The sequence below is a fragment of the Xiphophorus hellerii genome, chromosome 20 (assembly GCF_003331165.1).
Source record: "Xiphophorus hellerii strain 12219 chromosome 20, Xiphophorus_hellerii-4.1, whole genome shotgun sequence".
Taxonomy (NCBI): domain Eukaryota; kingdom Metazoa; phylum Chordata; class Actinopteri; order Cyprinodontiformes; family Poeciliidae; genus Xiphophorus; species Xiphophorus hellerii.
The window spans coordinates 18,291,125-18,309,954 of record NC_045691.1 but is presented as its reverse complement, the minus strand read 5'-3'; the positions used below and the strand labels follow the sequence as shown (position 1 = coordinate 18,309,954).

General features: G+C 37.1%; 3 protein-coding genes across 5 annotated transcripts; all 3 read left to right on the top strand.

Annotated features, from left to right (window-relative positions):
* Window positions 1-27: 27 nt before the first annotated feature.
* gpr61l (G protein-coupled receptor 61-like) lies at window positions 28-6,730 on the top strand. 3 transcript variants are annotated; one of them, XM_032549184.1, is made up of 3 exons: window positions 28-1,156; window positions 2,468-3,749; window positions 6,148-6,730. In XM_032549184.1, the coding sequence occupies exons 2-3, from the start codon at window positions 2,520-2,522 to the stop codon at window positions 6,157-6,159; spliced, it is 1,242 nt and encodes a 413-aa protein (XP_032405075.1). In that variant the 5' UTR covers window positions 28-1,156; window positions 2,468-2,519; the 3' UTR covers window positions 6,160-6,730. The 3 variants fall into 3 exon arrangements, with proteins under 3 accessions (XP_032405075.1, XP_032405073.1, XP_032405072.1); XM_032549182.1 differs by having other exon boundaries at window positions 5,504-6,730; XM_032549181.1 differs by lacking the exon at window positions 6,148-6,730 and having other exon boundaries at window positions 2,468-4,027.
* A 305-nt stretch (window positions 6,731-7,035) lies between these two features.
* On the top strand, window positions 7,036-10,670 carry LOC116710253 (caveolin-2-like). The gene is made up of 3 exons (XM_032549185.1): window positions 7,036-8,286; window positions 9,433-9,620; window positions 9,815-10,670. The coding sequence occupies exons 1-3, from the start codon at window positions 8,155-8,157 to the stop codon at window positions 9,972-9,974; spliced, it is 480 nt and encodes a 159-aa protein (XP_032405076.1). The 5' UTR covers window positions 7,036-8,154; the 3' UTR covers window positions 9,975-10,670.
* Window positions 10,671-14,258: 3,588 nt separating this feature from the next.
* On the top strand, window positions 14,259-17,741 carry cav3 (caveolin 3). Its single transcript, XM_032550396.1, has 2 exons — window positions 14,259-14,532; window positions 15,852-17,741. The coding sequence occupies exons 1-2, from the start codon at window positions 14,416-14,418 to the stop codon at window positions 16,191-16,193; spliced, it is 459 nt and encodes a 152-aa protein (XP_032406287.1). The 5' UTR covers window positions 14,259-14,415; the 3' UTR covers window positions 16,194-17,741.
* The last annotated feature ends 1,089 nt before the right edge of the window (window positions 17,742-18,830 follow it).

Below are 18,830 nucleotides of genomic sequence, written 5' to 3'. Positions count from 1 at the left end.
TGAGTCATTTGCAAACTCTAACAGCTGATCTTTCCAAGTTGCTCTGTAAAGTTCTTATCTGACCAGAACACTTTCTTCCACATGTTTGCTGCGTCCCCTGCATAGTGTGGGGTGAAATGAAAACAAGAGTTCATGTAGCTTTTGCTGTGAAACTCTTCTACAAAGGTCTGATTTGTGGAGTGTGGGACTAATCATGAGTCTCTGTAGAGCTTCCAAAATTGCCAGTGACCTCCTAGGTCAGTTTATATGGACTTTCATGTCTTTGTGGGCTTAGAACATTTTCACTTCATAGACTGAACAATTAATATGTAATATCACAGTGTCTGATATGTTCTTTGGTCTTCATGATGATGTTTGATCTCTAGTGTTCCTGAGCAAACCCTAGAGGTCTTCACAGAACATCAAGCTTTATATTGACATTAAATTACACACACGTTACTTCTAAAAATGGATTTCATTAAGGGATATTAAAGTACGCCACACAGATTTGTATTTGTAAAAAGTTTTAAAATGCTGCTCATTTTTTCTTTCACTTCACAGTAACGCACTGGTTTGTGTTGTAACCCTGACAAAATACACAGTCTTCTGTATGTTACTTAACAAAATGTGAAAAAGTTAAATAGGTGTTGACGCTTTTATGAGCTACGGTAAATCTCTCACATTTTGATAACAAAACTGACTTTTGAAATTATACAGAGTGGATCTGTAGTGTTTTTGAGAAAATGGAGGAGTTAGGACCCAGGGACGGCTGGTAGGGGACAGTGGCGTGTGTGTCTGATGGCAAAAGAGGAAAAAACTTCAGCATGCACCATTACACAAAACAATGTGTGACAGTCACTGCCATACACAGCGCAGGACAGGACAGAGGGTTATCAGAGGAGGGGTGAGGAAAGAGGAGAATAATTTCCCACCAAAACCATCATGGAATTGTATTTTTTATATTTTTCTTTGTGATATAAATTGTAATGCAGTTCTAGTACCAGTCTTTGGAAAAGCCAGACTTTTGAAAGTTTAAAATTTTTTTAAACTGAGATGGATATATGATTTATATACTTTTGATTTAAAAATTAGATGAAGCATCAATTTTGTTTACTTTTGCAAAAAGCCTTGAACTCAAAGCAACTGGTTTAAACAGCAAACTGAGAGTGAACCAGAGGTAAGTCAGTATTATCAAAATATTGTTTTTCTTACTGCTCTTCTGAAACATAATATTAAAGCACCATAATACCCATCTTCTGAATATCGTTGACATTTTTATGTCACTGCAAGTTAACCTAAAGTGTTTGTAGCTACATGGAGAAATAAGAATGGCACTGAAACGATAACACAGAAAAGCAAGGCTCAGTTTATCTGCATAAACGGGCAGTTTAACATCATTAAGAATGCAGTTCTTAATTCATTCCAGTAACACAATTTTAAAAAAATTGAAAATGTGTTCATACAACTAAAGTTTACCTGTTGTGTGGACCTATGGCTCAGTTTGGATGTGGGCTTGAAACAAAGCCGAAAACATAAATGAAGTGAATGTTTTGTTTAAAAAATGGTTGGGTTGTAGTGAGGTTTGCTCTTTGTATGTTTCTGTCACATGGGATTCAGATATTGATTGTTAGAATTACAAATCTATACTGTATAATGCTGAAATTGGACACTTTGGATTGCAGTGTTTATGTTTTAATTGAGATTTAAATGAGCTAAGTAAGTGATATAGTCCAAAGGAGCAGATGAATTATATGTTTTTTTTCCCCACATACTCAAAACTGATAAGCTTTGTGAGGTTATTAAAAAATAACCTCACACACAAAACATGTTTTTGTAATTTGACTTATGTTTGAAACATATTGATAAGCTAAAGTGAATTGCACAGATTTGAATTATGAAGGCCATTGATTGTTCATTATTTTATTTTTGATATTAGAGAAAAGGGGTTTGAATACAAATAGACTACATGATTAATTGTGAAAAACACTGAAAACCATGTCTGCTAGTTTGATCACAAAGCAATTCATTTATCAAAATGTTGATAATCTGTCAACTTTTTCAATAGTTTTTGTTTCAATTACTACAGAAACATTCAGTAAATTAGAATATTAGTAAAAAAAAATATTTTAGCAACTCAATTCACAAAATAAAACACAGAGATTAATTACACACAGGCTGATGTCTTCAAACTTTATTTCTGTAAATTATTATGGTTTTCTACTGATACCTAATGGAAACATGAATTTATGGATAAGTATGTCAGAACATTAAAAAGTTATTTTAATACAAAAATGTCAGCCTAATGAAAAGTATGTTTAGTACCCTCTTAGTGTGTTTTTAAAGTACTTTTAATTTGCGAAACCAGCCTCATCAACACATATTCAGATTTATTGAATGTGTCTGTTTACGAAATGGTTGAAAACAAAAATGTATATATATTTTTTATAATAACATTTTAGTTAAAATCTGTTTCCTTCTTTCAACACAGATATTTCACCCATGAGAATATCAGAACTGAAAATGGAGGAGGAAATCAATAAATGATGGCGGACATGACGGGGTCCATGATCACCTCTGTTACCGATCCTTCTGTTGCAAACTCCACCAATCTCACTGTCCCCGCCGATGTTGGCGTTGTCACAAGCTCCCAGTCACAGATCAAAGATCTTTTTGGGTTGTTCTGCATGGTGACGCTTAACCTCATCGCCCTGCTGGCCAACACCGGTGTGATGGTGGCCATAGCTCGCGCTCCTCACCTGAAAAAGTTTGCGTTTGTGTGTCACCTGTGTGCAGTAGATCTTCTGTGCGCCATCCTCCTGATGCCTTTGGGAATCATTTCCAGCTCTCCGTTCTTCGGCACGGTGGTGTTCACTGTTCTGGAGTGCCAGGTTTACATCTTCCTCAATGTTTTCCTCATTTGTCTTTCCATCCTCACCATCACTGCCATCAGCTTGGAGCGTTACTTCTACATTGTGCACCCGATGCGTTACGAAGTCAAGATGACCATCAACCTTGCTATTGGTGTGATGGTGCTAATCTGGGTTAAATCGCTCGTCTTAGCTTTGGTCACTCTGTTTGGATGGCCGGCTTATGGACCTCAGAGCTCCATCGCAGCAGCTCACTGCTCTCTTCATGCTACCCACAGCCGCCTGAGAAGAGTATTTGGAGTGCTCTTCAGTGTGATTTGTTTCTTAGCTCCTGTAATGGTCATCTTTAGTGTTTACTGTGCTGTGTATAAGGTTGCTCGCTCAGCAGCTCTGCAGCAAGTCCCAGCTGCGCCAACATGGGTGAATGCATGCCCTGTTAAGGACCGCTCTGACTCCATCAACAGCCAGACAACCATGATCGCCACCACCCGCACTCTGCCTCAGAGACTGTCTCCAGAAAGAGCCTTCAGTGGAGGAAAAGCTGCAATAACTTTGGTGTTCATTGTGGGCCAGTTCTTGGTTTGCTGGTTGCCCTACTTCATTTTCCACGTTCAAATGTCTCTAACCGGGTCCATGCAGAGCCCGGGGGATTTGGAGGAAGCCGTAACTTGGCTTGCTTACTCTTCTTTCGCAGTTAACCCATTCTTCTATGGCCTCTTAAACAGACAAATCAGAGATGAGTTGGTGAAATTTCGACGTTGCTGCTTGAACCAGCCCTCAGAGGTTGGAGCGTCCAGCCAGGAGGCTTCATTTCAGGAAAACTTCCTTCAGTTCATTCAGAGAACCACCAGCACACCTGAAAGACGCTCCTGCTGCTCTAACTCCAGTCCCACATTAAACCAGGTGAACATTATTCCAGGACAAATTCCAGAGGAGCATGCATAGACTGCCTGTACACTCATTATATAAATGTTTATAGAATATTTATCCCATTATTTGATAGAATAGAAATAGCCTTCATTGTCCCATAGTAACAACAGCATTTAGATATTTAGGTTCACACAAAACAGCAAAAGGTAATGATAGGCTGTTAATTTCTTACATTACTTTGTTGTTTTAAATGTTCTTATATTTATGGTATTTACTAACTTGATTATTTTCCTTGTTTCCTTTTATTATTTTTTTAAAAAACAAAGATGGCTATGTGGTAACACCAAAATATTTGCAGTTTCAGTCAAAGGTTTACATGTACTCATCCCAGTCATAGTTGTCTTTGTGTTTTTGGTTGTTTCCTACAGTTTTCTTTTTTCAGGGTAGAAATATACAAACAGTTTCTATGATTTATTTCAATAATTTCTGTCTGCACAGAGGGAAGTTACACCCTTTTTTTTAGCTATCAACAAGCTTCTTGTGTAATTCTGATGGAATAGATTTATTTTAAATTGGGCAGCACACACTTGTCTTTTAATCATCAGCTACATAAACCCTCACCTTGACTTCTCCAAGCATTGTGGCCAAATAGGGGAAGTGAAGGCTCCTGTAACTGTAAAAGATTTTCATACAAAGCATTTGACTTCTCGTGTGGACAGCTGCAAACTTCAGTCATGCTGAAAGACATCACTTTGAACTTTTTATTTCCTCTTTGTTTATCACTCGATTGGTCAATGGTAATGTAAAAGTGTTTTTTCTGTGGACTTTGACACCAAATTCCCAGAATCCTCCATTTTATGACGACTAGAGTTCTGGTTTGCTTTTAACTATAACAATCCCTTTCTTTGAACTAAGGGTGGTATCTTGGATCAGATTGTTGAAACTGGAGCACATCTGTGTGTCCTGACAAGACAAAGGCCCAAAACAAACATCAACACATTGGAATGGATAAAGCAAACATTAATCAGCTGAAATGAACCCAAGCTAAACCTTGTTTAAATTGTGCTGGCTTTGTAAAATGTCTCTTTGCCAGGAAACCCATTAATCTAAATTAACCAAGAAGAGGGAACAAAAACCCAGCCAGAAATATGCCACAAGCTTGTTAATGGCAACATAAAAGTGTGTGACTTTGCAGCAAAGGAACTTTTAACCAAACACTATATCTATTTGTATATTTGTGCCTGTTCATCTTATTTTCACCCTGTCCAAATTAGTAAAAAATCCTCTGTTAATTCCAACCTATATTTTCAATTCTGGTTTTGTAAAAATCTCTGAAATATTTTAAGCATTTCAGATTGTAAAAAAAATAAATAAATCTGTTTAAATGGTTAAAAGCACAAACCTGTCAAGGCATTAATGACCGAGATGAATGTGTGTAAACTTCTGGCTGCAACTGTTCACTGCAATTTTCCCTTTTTGATATCTGACATACATTTCAAAACTGGTCTTATTTTAATTGAGATTATAGAAAAGCTTTGGTATAGATGTACATTTTTGGATTAACTGCAATAAAGAAAACATTGTCTGATGGATAATTTAGTTTCAAAAATGCATGAATGTGTCCCATCTGACTTAACATTGCCACCATAATGACACTATTGAATTTCTCGTGTCATCGGTAATATTTATACATAGGAAACGATATTCAAGTAGTAGATGAGGTTCGAAAAAAGTCTTGATTATCCTGCTTGGGGTAAATTTTATAATTAATCTTTTTTGTGTTTCAGGAGAGAAGCCCTCAGGATAGGTAGGGATAACACCTCAGACTTCCTACTTAAAACAAATATTAGGTTTTGATGTCGCCTCTCTCTATTGCCATATAAAATAAAGTGGACTTTTGATAAAAGTCTGCTCAAATACAGACTCAGTCCGATAAAACTCATTTACATGTGAGCAAAGATAGCACGAGTCCCTGTGAATATGGACCAACGTAACTTGGACATGGATATGGGAAGGAAGAGATAGGAAATCTGCAGTGAAAATCATTACTGGGCATTGATAATGCACCAAAGTGCTATTTTATGGCCTTTGCTATTTGTATTAGCCATCGTTCAAGACAGAATAGGGTGGTTACAGCAAATATAAGCAAACATCATTCTGCAGTATGAGTGTTACTTAGGAATACGCACCCTTACATGACTGTAGGTGTGACTAAAACATTAGGTTTTCAACCAAACACATATTTTTCAGTAATTTGTTTTATTTAAAATAATGTTCAGAGGGTAATAATTCACTCAATCTATGAGCACTCCAATGCAGAGCTCAAACATTAACATCAGTGAATACAAATGAGAACATTGGACAAATCTCAGCACAGCAGACACTCCTAAATAAAAGTATGTCTGAAATGTTTTTCTTTGTTTTTTCAAAGGATTTAGGATGAACCGGAGTGACAGGGTTCTGACTGTACCTGTAAGATTTAACAAAGCCATTCATGGGGAAAAGATTTTCAAGTTTGTGTGAATTCTTCTGTCTTCTCCACCCACATGTTTACAGACTATTAGAATTTTTCAAAGTAAATTAATGTTCATAAAATGCTTTTCATAGACATAGACAACAGCACAACAAACTTCATCACTGTGCAACAATGTAAAGACTATAGTAAATCCTAGGCAAATGGGGCTTAAACAGATTTAGTTTGTTATAATAATTTAACTACACTACACTTTCCTCCACAGCCTCAGGGAAACAACTGGAAAGACTTGATTTTCTCTTTTTGTGTCAGCAAGCTAAATGGTAGCAAAGCTGACAGTGACAGTGCATGCCATATTTCTCAATAAGCAAAAAAAAAATTAAAGAAAGAATAAATGAAATAACTTTATTTAAAGAGACAAAAGGAGACAATCTTAGTATCAACATTTTGTCCTCCATTTTGAACTCTGTACTCATATACAATAAACTACTTGACCATTTAACATGCTGTAAGATTATAATAAAACATGAGTAACACATTATAGAGTATTACTGCTGCTTTACTGTAATGAAAAATAACCAAACACAGTTCCTGACTGCAGTGTTACCACACAGAAGTTCTTGCAAATCATTCATTTTGATGTGCCTTTTTATGAAAATCGTTGCTCCATATTTTTGTGCCTATTTAAATATTTCACACTTTAAACAGTTAGTTGGTTGTTGTCCTATATTTATGTGTTAGACTAGATAAATCTTCGAATAAAAACTGTATTTTATTTTATAAAAAAAAAGAATTGCAAGCACTTTCCCACAAACTATTAATTCTTATCTCACTGAAACAATTAAGAGGTAAAATTAAAAGCACTTTTGCTACCATCACTGCTGTTCTGAGGTTTAATTATGTCATAAAATTAAACATTGTCCATGATGAAAATATAGGCTGCTGATTAAATCACTTCTCCCGATAACAGGAACCTTTCAACACGGTAAACAAGCTGCATATTCTGGCCAACAGAGGGCGCAATGTGGCAATGAATTGCTCTATCTTTTGTCTGAATCGAAATCTGCCTAAACAATAAACTATAAACACATAGATTTATGTTGTTCACTCAGTCTTGGACGATCTTCTTTCAAAGTTAAAATAACATCCCAAAAAGACTGATGAGATGTCAGATGGCTTTTTGTTTAAATTTTAATGTTGAGATTTCTACTGAAGTTTGCCATTAACAAAACAACAACAACAACAACAACAAAAAACAATGTAGAAATTAAAGATGTCTCATGGATGACATCTGACTATGTGTCATTGTGTTTCCAGAGCCTCTCTAATGGTATTTTGGTGAAGGTCATATTCTGAAAAAATACAACAGGGCCTTAAAACCTGGGAACAATTTGGTGATATACGTGTACGAAAAAAGTGTGTTAGGTTTTAAAAAAGGAAGTTGAAAATTGGCTTTGCTAACCTGTCACATTGTATGTAAGACCTCTTACTTTTTCTCTGAAACAAATGCATAAAATATACAAATTGGTGTTCTGCGACGTATTGTTGAATAAGGAAAAAATTGGGGATTCAGCTCAGATGTGCAATTAGCCGAACAGCTTCTTCCAAACCCTGCTGCGTGTTAGCTGAGTATTTACAGGGCAAAACTCTGGCAAACATCATCACCGTTCGCTTGATTAAAGGTCTGTGAGGTCTGATTGTTTCCACTCATCATAATCTCTCCCACAATATTCTTGTTTGAGCCTACTTCCTCCGAGATTAACACTTCTCATGCAGGTATGAAGCAGACTGATTGTGTATCACGCAAAGCCAATAAAAGCATTGCTCAGAAATGGTCAAAGCAGTCATCAGTGTGCTATGTCCCACCTGGGTGTCAACCACGAGCCTGTCATCCAGCTGGCTGCACCCGTTCATCCTTCATGTTTCCAGTGATTCCAAGCAGGGCCACAGCTCAGCCGAACGACAATGGATGAGGACAGACTGAAATCGGGGGAACTGATGGAAGTAAAGGTGGATGAGGGTCCGGATTTCACCCACCGTAATTCACAATCCCAGATTGAGGACAGGGATCCCAACAGAGTCAACAGCAATCTAAAGGTATGTCCCCCCCAAATTACTTGTGCTCTCTTTAATACAAAAGCAGTCCTACCCCTTGAAACTGTTCACATATTTTACATTTCAACCACAATCTCAAATCCAATTCAAAGTGAACAGACTGATGTAAAATAGTTCAAAACTCAGCTATTAAATGGTTTTTGATTGATTTTGGAAATACAAACCAGAAAAGTGTTGTGTGCATTTGTGTTCACCCCGTCTATGTCACAACCGTTGTACATTCATGTTTGATAAATAGCTCAAGGTCAGTCAGGTTGGATGAAATATATATATATATATTTATATATAAGACAATATTTATTTAATTAAGTATGCATGTTGGATCAATTGGTCTCTCTAAATCACACCATGACAATGGTTTGCTTAGTGAGTGCTTTCTATGACGCAATGTTTTGTTTTGCTTTAATGAACCCCTGAGGGCATTACAAAACAGCTGCATATTAAGTTGACATTAATTTACAGCATATTAAGCTGACATTAATTTACAAATTGGTAAACATTATTTACTAATTAGGCTATGCTGGAACATAACTGGCTTCACAACTTTCTTTAGATGTGTCATAATAAAGTTGGGTGGATATAAATCTAAGTTCAAGTTTATTTTAAAAAATGGGAGAATATATATTAATGAATATTTATACCAGATTATAGCTGGGTGGCTAATTTTCATCTCTAGTCCCGTTGGCAGCAGGTTGATGTTAAAGCGCAAAATAACACTACAAAATAAGAAATACATAAAACAACCTCAAAATCGAAATATCTTTGAAAATACTCAATTTTGACTTTTATGGCTTGTCATATCACATATAACATGTAATGTATACATATAACATATAACATCTTAAAAGCCAGCTTTTAAGATGTTACACAATTATTGATTTTTATATTGTAAAATTATGAAAGGGATCTGTCTTTTTTGTCGTCTTCACAATTATTGGCTACTTTGTGTTGATCTACCACATAAAATCATCTGATTCAGACTAAAAACTGTTAGTGTCCTAGAACTAAGTACATCAAGGATTCTTTTGTTTTTGTTTTTTACAGAGATGCATCCATGTCATTCTGCTCATTTCCCCCCCTTAAATAACAGCGTTTAATGAAAATCTTTGGTTCTGCCTGTGCCTTAAGGTCATGTTTGAGGACGTCATTGCGGAGCCCCCTTCAGTGCGGAGCTTTGATAAAGTCTGGCTCTGGAGTCACGCCCTGTTTGAGGTGTCCAGACTGTGGGGCTACCGCTTCATCTCTCTGGTGCTGGCGGTGCCGGTGTCACTGACTGCAGGGCTGCTCTTTGCTGTTCTCAGCTGCCTCCACATCTGGTAGGACCTGAAGCTCAGATATGAGGGTACAAATACATAAAACAGAGCAGGATGAGCTGCTTGGCACACTTTTAATGAATAAAGGTCATTTGTGAAGGTTGCAGCTGCGTTATTTTCAATATGTTGTTTCTCCCTAGAGGGAACTTTTTTTGAGGATTAGCTTATGTTTTCTCCTCCCCTTTATGTCCTTCTAGGCTGATCATGCCCGGCGTGCAGCTTCTTCTCATCAATATGCAGTGGATCCAGACTGTGTGGGCCAGCATACTGAACATTTTTATCACGCCTTTCTATACCAGTTTTGGAAAGTGTTGTGGTCAAATTATTATCCGCCTGGCGAGTGCTGATGACAGATAGAGCTAGTTATTTAGTCAATGTAAGCAACTAAGCAGAAGGTATAAAGAAAAGACAAGCAGTGAAATATTGCTAACTATTTGCTGACAGGGATCTTGTATCATTTGTTATTATTTTGTATTTTTATGCATCTGTCATATTTTTTGGCATGCTGAAACATTCATCAACTTTTCCATTTTGTAATGACATTGACGTATGGACCCTCTAAGTCACTTCAGCAGCACCTCACAAGAGCAGCGGATATGTGTATTCCAATGCCACAAATACAAAATGAAAATCCACCAGAAGCACATTTTAATAAAAATTCATAACTTTGTAAATTGCTTGCACATAAACTGTGGTACGTGGGGGTACTATCAAGAAAAATATGTTGTTGTTTTGTTTTCAACGATCAGCAGAATTGTGAATTAGATGAATAAAAGTATTTCTGACATAAAACAAATGTCTAAAGTTGTCTCTGATTGTCAGCATTGCGTCTGTGGATTATGTCAGGCAGATATGAGGATTTAAAGGTTGGAAGGTTGGAAAAGAGAGATCTGAATGTGCACCACACCAATCTTACACCTCTTAGTCTGAAAACAGTTGTTCAATATCATCACATGAAATAAAGCCATGTAAAAAAAAAAGTCGATTGGATTCCTCTGAAATTCTCTGTCACACATTTAGACAAGTGAGTGTCATCTCCGCTCTAAAACATTTCCCTCACAAATACACAATCTACAGCAGGGGTCTCAAACTCCAGGCCTCGAGGGCCACAGTCCTGCAGTTTTTAGATGTGCCACAGGTACAAAACACTGGAATGAAATGACTTAATGACCTCCTCCTTGTGTAGATCAGTTTTCCAGAGCCTTAATGACCTAATTATTCTGTTCAGGTGTGGTGCAGCAAAGGCACATCTAAAAGTTGGAGAACTGCGGCCCTCGAGGACTGGAGTTTGAGACCCCTGATCTAGAGCAATGATGATTAAATCACTTAATTAGAACATGGACATCAGGCTAAAATACCTTTTGACAAGTTCACTTTTGGGTGATATTTAAAATTTTTGAAGGATGACATGTCGTTTACTTTAACACTTCAAACAAAGAAAGAAACAAACGTGAAACATAATACTTAAGTGGAAACTAAAAGGGTGTGCTAAATTATTTTTATTTATTTTTTATTGGTTTGAATATTAAATAACAATTATTTGTATTTATTTGTAAGGAGATAAGAATATTTTGTTGGCTTTTTCCTCTTCTGAAAGTTTGTCTATTATGTTTCGAAACATGACTTCACTAAATTAGATGAATCCTGACAGTTTCTCTGATTTGGGTTTTATTCTATCTTAGGCATTTAATGAAATTGAACTCTTTGCCTTCAGGTTTCATTGGAAATCTAATAAATGCAAGCAGAGCTGCTAAATGCAAACAAGTAATAATAAAGAAAACATGATTGGAAGAAAATGTAATTTGAAGCTTTAGTGGAACATTTATAAAACTGACATTAATAACTCATCCTGTCAATCTGCAGCAATCCCTTTGGAGCATGTTCAGATTGTGATTCTGCTTTGCTTTGCTCTTGCTGGCAAAGACATCACTTTAAAGTCAGCAGAAACTGCTCTAACATTTAATGTATTCTTTTTATCTGTGTATATAAATCAGCTCCAGCATGAGTGATGGTTCCTGATACGTTGATGTCAGAACGATTGATGATCTGGGGTGTCCAGCCTAAACTTGGGCCCTGGCTGTTTACTCACTGAAATTTCCCCAGATTCCTTAAGTTATGTGATGCTCTTGTCTTCCATACACAGAGCAGAAATGCACAATGCCATGACTCTTTATCATGGACAAAAGCTCTAAAACAACCAAATGATCCCAAATTGCTGACAAAAAAACTGTCCTCAGAGTAATGTACTCTTACTTTTTCTAAATTCTCCTCATTAGTTTTGTTGGGAGTATATATATATATATATATATATATATAAATAACACCCTTTTACAAACTATAGTTCCAAGAAGTGTTCAGATTATAGAAGATGAGAGTAAATATACATAAAAGTTTACTTTTAAAGTTGCCTCTATGCTTTTGGTCCAGCAGAACTGTACAGGCTGTCAGGCCTGGGTGACTCATTTCTAAAAATGGTGTGCATCGGATGACTTGTTGCAAATTAACACATAAATCATTAATAATCAAAGTTGCATGGATGGCATGCAAACACACCCAACATTTAAATGTAGCCCCAACCGCATGTTGTCCATAAGTTTAGTGGCATCCCTTCCACCAATTACACCCCATGTCCTCACAGGTCTGAGAGCCCTAATGAAAGATAAGAGCCAGTGCAGTCTCATTTAACCATATTGATACCCATGAACACAGAGACATGCCACTACATCTCTCTGCACAGCTATTTCTGTCTGCCTGCCTCCATGCCTAACCAGCTCCCTCTCTCTCCACAGCCACGCCAAGAATAGACGTCTAATTGGCCTGGCACCCAATCACATGAACTCTGATCTCATCCCCCCACTGCCTCCTCAGCTCCCGGGCAACTGGGAAGAGGAATGGCACAGCACACTATGGAGTCACGCTTCCTGTACTTCTCTTTCACCAACTGATTGAGACAGAGAGCCGTAGCATAGCTGGGAGTTTTTTCTCGCACCTTTCATAGGGAGTATCTCTGCATCACTTTCCCTTCTGCAATCTTTTTTTGGCAGCTCCTCCGCTTGGGTTTGTTTATGTTGCATGCTGATATGGAATCCAAAGACTGAAAGCAACAACTGCAAAGCCTAATTTAGGCCGTCTGGGTTTTATTTAGGAGGAAGATTAGATTTTATTATCAATCCCTGGTTAAAATCTGAGCTTTTAGATGAAGTTGAGGCCCAACTAATGTTATATGGATCAAGGTAATGTTTCAATTTTGTTCTCCCAGAGTTTCTGTAGTGAAGATTTGTTTTACTCCCATCTGTGCTGCTTTATAATTAATGGGAAGTTAGACAAACTATTTATATATACATATATGTATACATGTTCTTTTTTGTAAATTGTTTAGAATGATAAGGATCCTTATTATAATACAATGAAAGTGAAGATTGCTTTTGTCTTGTCTGTTCTCTTACTAATTAGTTTTAATTTTGTTTTACTGTCCCTGGGAAGTATTAATAGGCCTTAAATGTTTTTACATAATTTTCTTGCTATAATCACACAGGTTAATGTGCATTGTTGGCTTTTGGCTTATTTTTAAAAGTGTGACATGCATAATGTAGTTATTTGGCCCCATTAAATATTTAGAAAACCTTAAACTGGTAAAGACAGTATTAATCAGAGAGCCTTGTTTGCCTCATGCCATTTAAGACAAAAACATTTAGAAGAAGAAACTATGTTCAGATGAGACCAAAATTGCAAACATGCAAAGTATGCCAGGTGGAAAGCTAAGACTCACCCTGAGCACACCATGCTGACTTTGAAACAAGGTGGAGGCTGAATCATGCTGCGGAGATGCTTTTTTTCTGCAGTGACAAATAAGTTAATCAAAACTGATGGAGAAATGAATGGTTATAAATATAGCAACATTCTGGAAGAACACCAGCCGGTTCTTGTTTTAGATTGGTCCAGAACAAAGATCAAGATCAAGACCAAATCCTAAGTGAGAATCTGTGGTCGGACTTGAAGATTCACGGTCAGAGACACTCTCCATCCAGTCTGGCTGGACTTTGGCTGTTTTACAAAGAGGAGTAGGCACAAATCAGTGTTTAGATGTACAAAGTAAAAACATAACACAAACCATCTACAGCTGTAACTGGAGAGAGAAACTATTGTACAAATATTTAGTCATGGAAGCTGAATGTGAACGGCCGCCACAATTTCACAATTGTTTCTTAAATTGAAAACTGTGTATAATTTTTCCTTCCAGTTCACAATTATGCCCTACTAAATGTTGTTCACAAATCTCATAAAAACCCAATGACATAGATCAAGGTTCATGCTTATAAAACAACAAATGTGGACATAAAGACACATCTGACATAAAGTTTAGTAATTAGTAGTTCAAACCTAACTGAAGCCATGTGGGTGTGTTTGTGCTTTTTTCCTGTAGTGGAAGTTAGTACCACTGTGCAAACCCATCCCAGTTAACCCGACAACTCCGTGTGAAATATGACACAACTCTGGTTCTTCTTTAAGGCATTCCTTTTCTCTCAGTGGTCATAACATGGTGTTTATGTGAGTGTACAGTTGTATGCGTGTGCGTGTAATTTTGTGTGTGTGTGTGTGTGCATGCAGGGTGGGGGCTAAGGCCACCATTTCTATCAGGGCACATGCAGCAGCTGTCCCTTGGCATGTCAGCGGGGAGCGTCAGAGACTTGCTACAGAAAAAGTTTAGAACTGAGCTGAGAACTGCTGTGTGCAGTTTCCAAAAAAGTTCTCATCGCTCCTGTCTTTGACTAAACCTGGGACCTGCGCAGCCTCAACCATGGCGGATCAGTACCAGTACAACACCAACGAGGAGAAGATTGTGAAGGACAGCCACACCAAGGAGATCGATCTGATTAACAGAGACCCCAAACAAATCAATGAGGACGTGGTGAAGGTTTGTGCAGAAATGAGAGAAAAAAAAAACTGTCATGAGAAAGGTTATAGGGATCAAACTCACAGTCTCTAATTGCATGTTTGCAAACGTAGATAAAATTGCAAATATTAGGTGCTGGGAGTGCTGAGAGTAGAACAAGGCATTGTACTAGCAGAGAAATCCTGAAATAGACCAGGAGCTATTCCTGTTGCTTGAGCAGAGCAAAGATTTATTTTGGGGATGGGCTTGAGGAGTTGGAAACCAATACACACTGTTGCTCTGATTTTCTGTCACTGTTTATTCTTTATTTGTTGCTATGGAAATATCACAAAATATATTTTTGCTGTTATTATTAAATAAGTAATCATAAGTATATTTTGTTTACAAGAGTTGGGTCGGTGTAAATGAGGTGTTTAGTGTTTAGTGACTCCATGACTCACTTTAGAAACATTTACAAACCGGTTTGTGCCAGATTTTAGAAAGCTGAACACTGCAACCTTGAAGATAGGACTCAACTTATAAGATACTGATCTTATGTTGTAGATCAAATTAACAATTTTAAATTGACCAACACTGCAAAAACATTCCTACACAATGGAATAAAAAATTACTGGATGGTGTAAATATATCTAAATAGAGCATGTAGATGATTAGAAATGTTTCTGATGTGCAATGTTAACTCTGTTTTTTATATAGATATATACAGTATTAAAGTTTAAAAGGATCCAAACTTTAGAGAAACTAGATTCTAGTAGTTTTTTTTAATCCAGTGAATTATTCAGTCAGAGTTAGATCCTTATTTGCTGTTTCCTTTGGAAATCGCCTTATAACTTCCTGTACTTTTCCCATGGAATAATTTGAAGTGGGAGATAAAGCTTCAGATGTGCCGTGTGTGTCTGCCTGCAAACGTTTGATTAGTGATGATAGCTGACAGCAGTTCGATGCCGAGCCTCAGCTGAGAATGTAATGGCCTATTTTTTTTTCAGGAGGACCAGGTGGCTCGTAATGCAATCCAACAACAGACTGGAACATTGTGGAGCCACTCTGTTATGAATATTGCATAAGGCTATCTTTGATTGAGCAAAAATGAGGCAGAATAAAGCTCTTTGACTGATCTGGGTGCAGCATTAAAAGCCAATCCACCACTTTGTCTGTACATGAAGTGTGTAGGTTATTCACTTCTCTGAGTGTGAGTGCTGCACTCTGTGGTTTTCAAAGGGTAAACTTTACACTTCACATGAATTTGCAGGAACTGTTTATGGTGCTCACGGGTCTGCTTGGAAAAGTTGTGCTCTCTCAAGGATCTGTACTAATGACTTCTGTTTAAACTGTCTTATTAGGTGGAGTTTGAGGATGTAATCGCAGAGCCTGATGGCACACACAGCCTGGATGGAGTGTGGAGGCTCAGCTACACTACTTTCACTGTGTCCAAATACTGGTGCTACCGCGTCCTGTCTGCTGTCTTTGGCATCCCAGTCGCTCTGCTCTGGGGCTTCCTGTTTGCCTGCATCTCCTTCTGCCACATCTGGGCCGTGGTTCCCTGCATCAAGAGCTGTCTGATTGAGTCGCAGTGCGTCAGCCGCATTTACTCACTCTGCATTCAGACCTTCTGTGATCCTTTCTTTGAAGCTCTGGGCAAAATTTTCAGCAGCGTCCGCGTGGCACTGCGCAAAGAAGTCTAAGAACTCACACTGCAGTTTGAAATATGACCAGAGAAAGTGTGGTATGTTTTTTTTACAGCGGAAAAATAATCCGTCCCTGGCATCTTGCTTTCCAACCGACTCATCCTCGTCTCATTGCAGCATTCTGTTCTCCGCCCTCCAAAGTCTGAGCCAGAGATCTAAAGCCTGACATACCCAGTGTGCATTTAGCCAGCAGAAGTGCTGTGACAGCTGCAGCAGGCAGCATGGTTCTCTGACAGCTCTGGCAGGTCTAGGTTGACCCAAGCAGAAGAAGGTCCACTGTCATAAGGGGAAGCTCGGTTTTCACGCCTACAGTGGTTTTAGAACACATTAAAACCCAATTTTGTGATGCTAAAAATGAGATCATGAAGCTCATTTAAAGATTGTTTTTACTTCTAATGTGGTATATGTCTTATTAGATCCAGATGAAAAACAAACAAATCTGTTATTAGGAGAAATGTAAAAATAAATATCAGAAATAAAGTTCAGCTGTTCTACTAGGACTTGCATAACATTTGTTCACTTAAATCCTTTAACAAAAGCCAGAGAGATTACAATTATATTTGCCAAAAGATGTCGATAAAAATATTTGCAGCATCAAAGATCAAAAACAATAATAACCAACAACAGAAATATTAAATTAACAGTTTCCCACCAGAGAAGATTGCGTCCTGAAATTAAATGAAGGAGATTTCAAAACAGCGTCAGTCGCTTACTTATCAGGAGTGTTCACCTCATTACCTTTTAACAGATTTGTTATTTTTCAGTTGAATGGGACATATGACACATCATCAGTATGAAAAGTTTGGAAATTATTTATTGCAGATTTATTGTTTTGCATCACAAATCCTGACGTTTGTACAGAGATGTGTCCATTCTCAAGAGGCACTATTTATGTATCCACTAGGAAAAGTAAGAATTCACAAACATGCAAAAAATATATAACATTAATTAATATCGCTCTAAAGATAGATTGTTGGATTTATGTTCTTTAATTTGGTTCCTTTCAAAAGTTTTTGCATTGTTTTGTTACTGATTTACGTCATGTTGTTCACTATATACCTCAAAGAAATGAAATGAATTGTACACAACTACTTTGTCCTGTATTTTGGAGTTGTTTGTAAGTGCTTTATACATGCTTCATTTTCTGTCTAATTTATAAGGACCCTTTATAATGCAGCATAGAAAAAGGATTTTTTTAAAAATAGAAACAGATTTCCCAGTCTGACATGTACATCAAGATATGACATCTCTTATAATACTTTGTACTAGTTTGTAGTAAACAAACTCTTTAAAACTTGTAATGTTCACAGTTAAGTAGAGTTTAGTGCATGCAATAATTTAATGTATTTGCAAAAGCTTTAGAAATAATCCGCAACAAAGTTTTTTGGAATCTTCTGTCATCCTGGAAGCACTGACCAGTGAACTGAGACCCACTAGAGGATGCTGTTGTGTGTTTTCCATGTGTTCTTTCATTAGACCATTTCTTAATGGTTCACTGCCACCACACCCTGCTTTGTTCATAACATTGTTGTTTTTCACTCTGCTCACGGCGTTCTGGTCTTTTATTTCCCTGCAAACCTTTCACGCAATATTTTATTTATTTGCTCTTTGAGGGAAAAATAATATCAGTGTTTGGGATCCAGCAAGACTGGAAAATGTCTGTAGTAGTGAGATTCGATTTCAAAAAAAGGTTCAAACACTTTCAATCAGCTGAAAAGCCACATTAATGACATAATAGTCTATTTCCTTTAAAACATGTGCAAGTAACCCTTCATGCATGAATTGATATCCTTACGCAAGTTATTTGTGTCTTTAGGCATGAAAAAATAGTTTTCTTTTTCTTTAAGCAGTGTTTTCACATGTACATCTACAGTAGGTATTTAGACTAAAATATGTATTTGACAAGTCAATAATCTCAAAATGTGTGAAAACCAGACTGGCAGATAATTAAAAAGATATATTTCCTGTGCCCCAAGACAAAAAAGAAATGAAAATTCTAAATTGTATTGTTTCATTACAGGTAAAGAACATAAAAACAAGGTTTCTACTTTGAAACGGGTCCATTTTGAGTTTCTGGATAAGTGATGTTTTCCTTGCTTTTGTCCTAGAGCTACATCAGCTTGCAAATACAATCTTCTTCAGTATAATTCAGACTTTTTAGCATTCTTAGCTCCCTCCATTCCTTGGCTTAGCCAAAGAGCCTTTCCAGTCCTCAAGGGCTGTTGTCCTGAATGTTTCAGATGGGTTCCTGGTACAACTCACCCGATTTAAATAGCTGATATATCTCCTCAGTTTGTTACCAATTCTAGGTGAGTGGCTGGTAATACCTCCACACTCACTTCACTTCGATATTAGCTGCACATTCTTCCCTAGAGAGCTTTCTGCACTCTAGGGACTTAAGTCTTATAAAACAGAACAGACAAAAATACTAAATGTATGCACCACACAATTCAACTAATCTGCAAAGATATTGTTTAGGAGAAAAGAATGACTGATGTTGAAGTATTTTTAAGAATAATATTTACAGTAACTGCAAAAATAATTAAGTTAAGTGATACATGATATCTACTTGAATGAGCAGATGATAAATTGCAATTTCCTCCTAATTCAAAACCAAAATTTCAAAACTTTCAC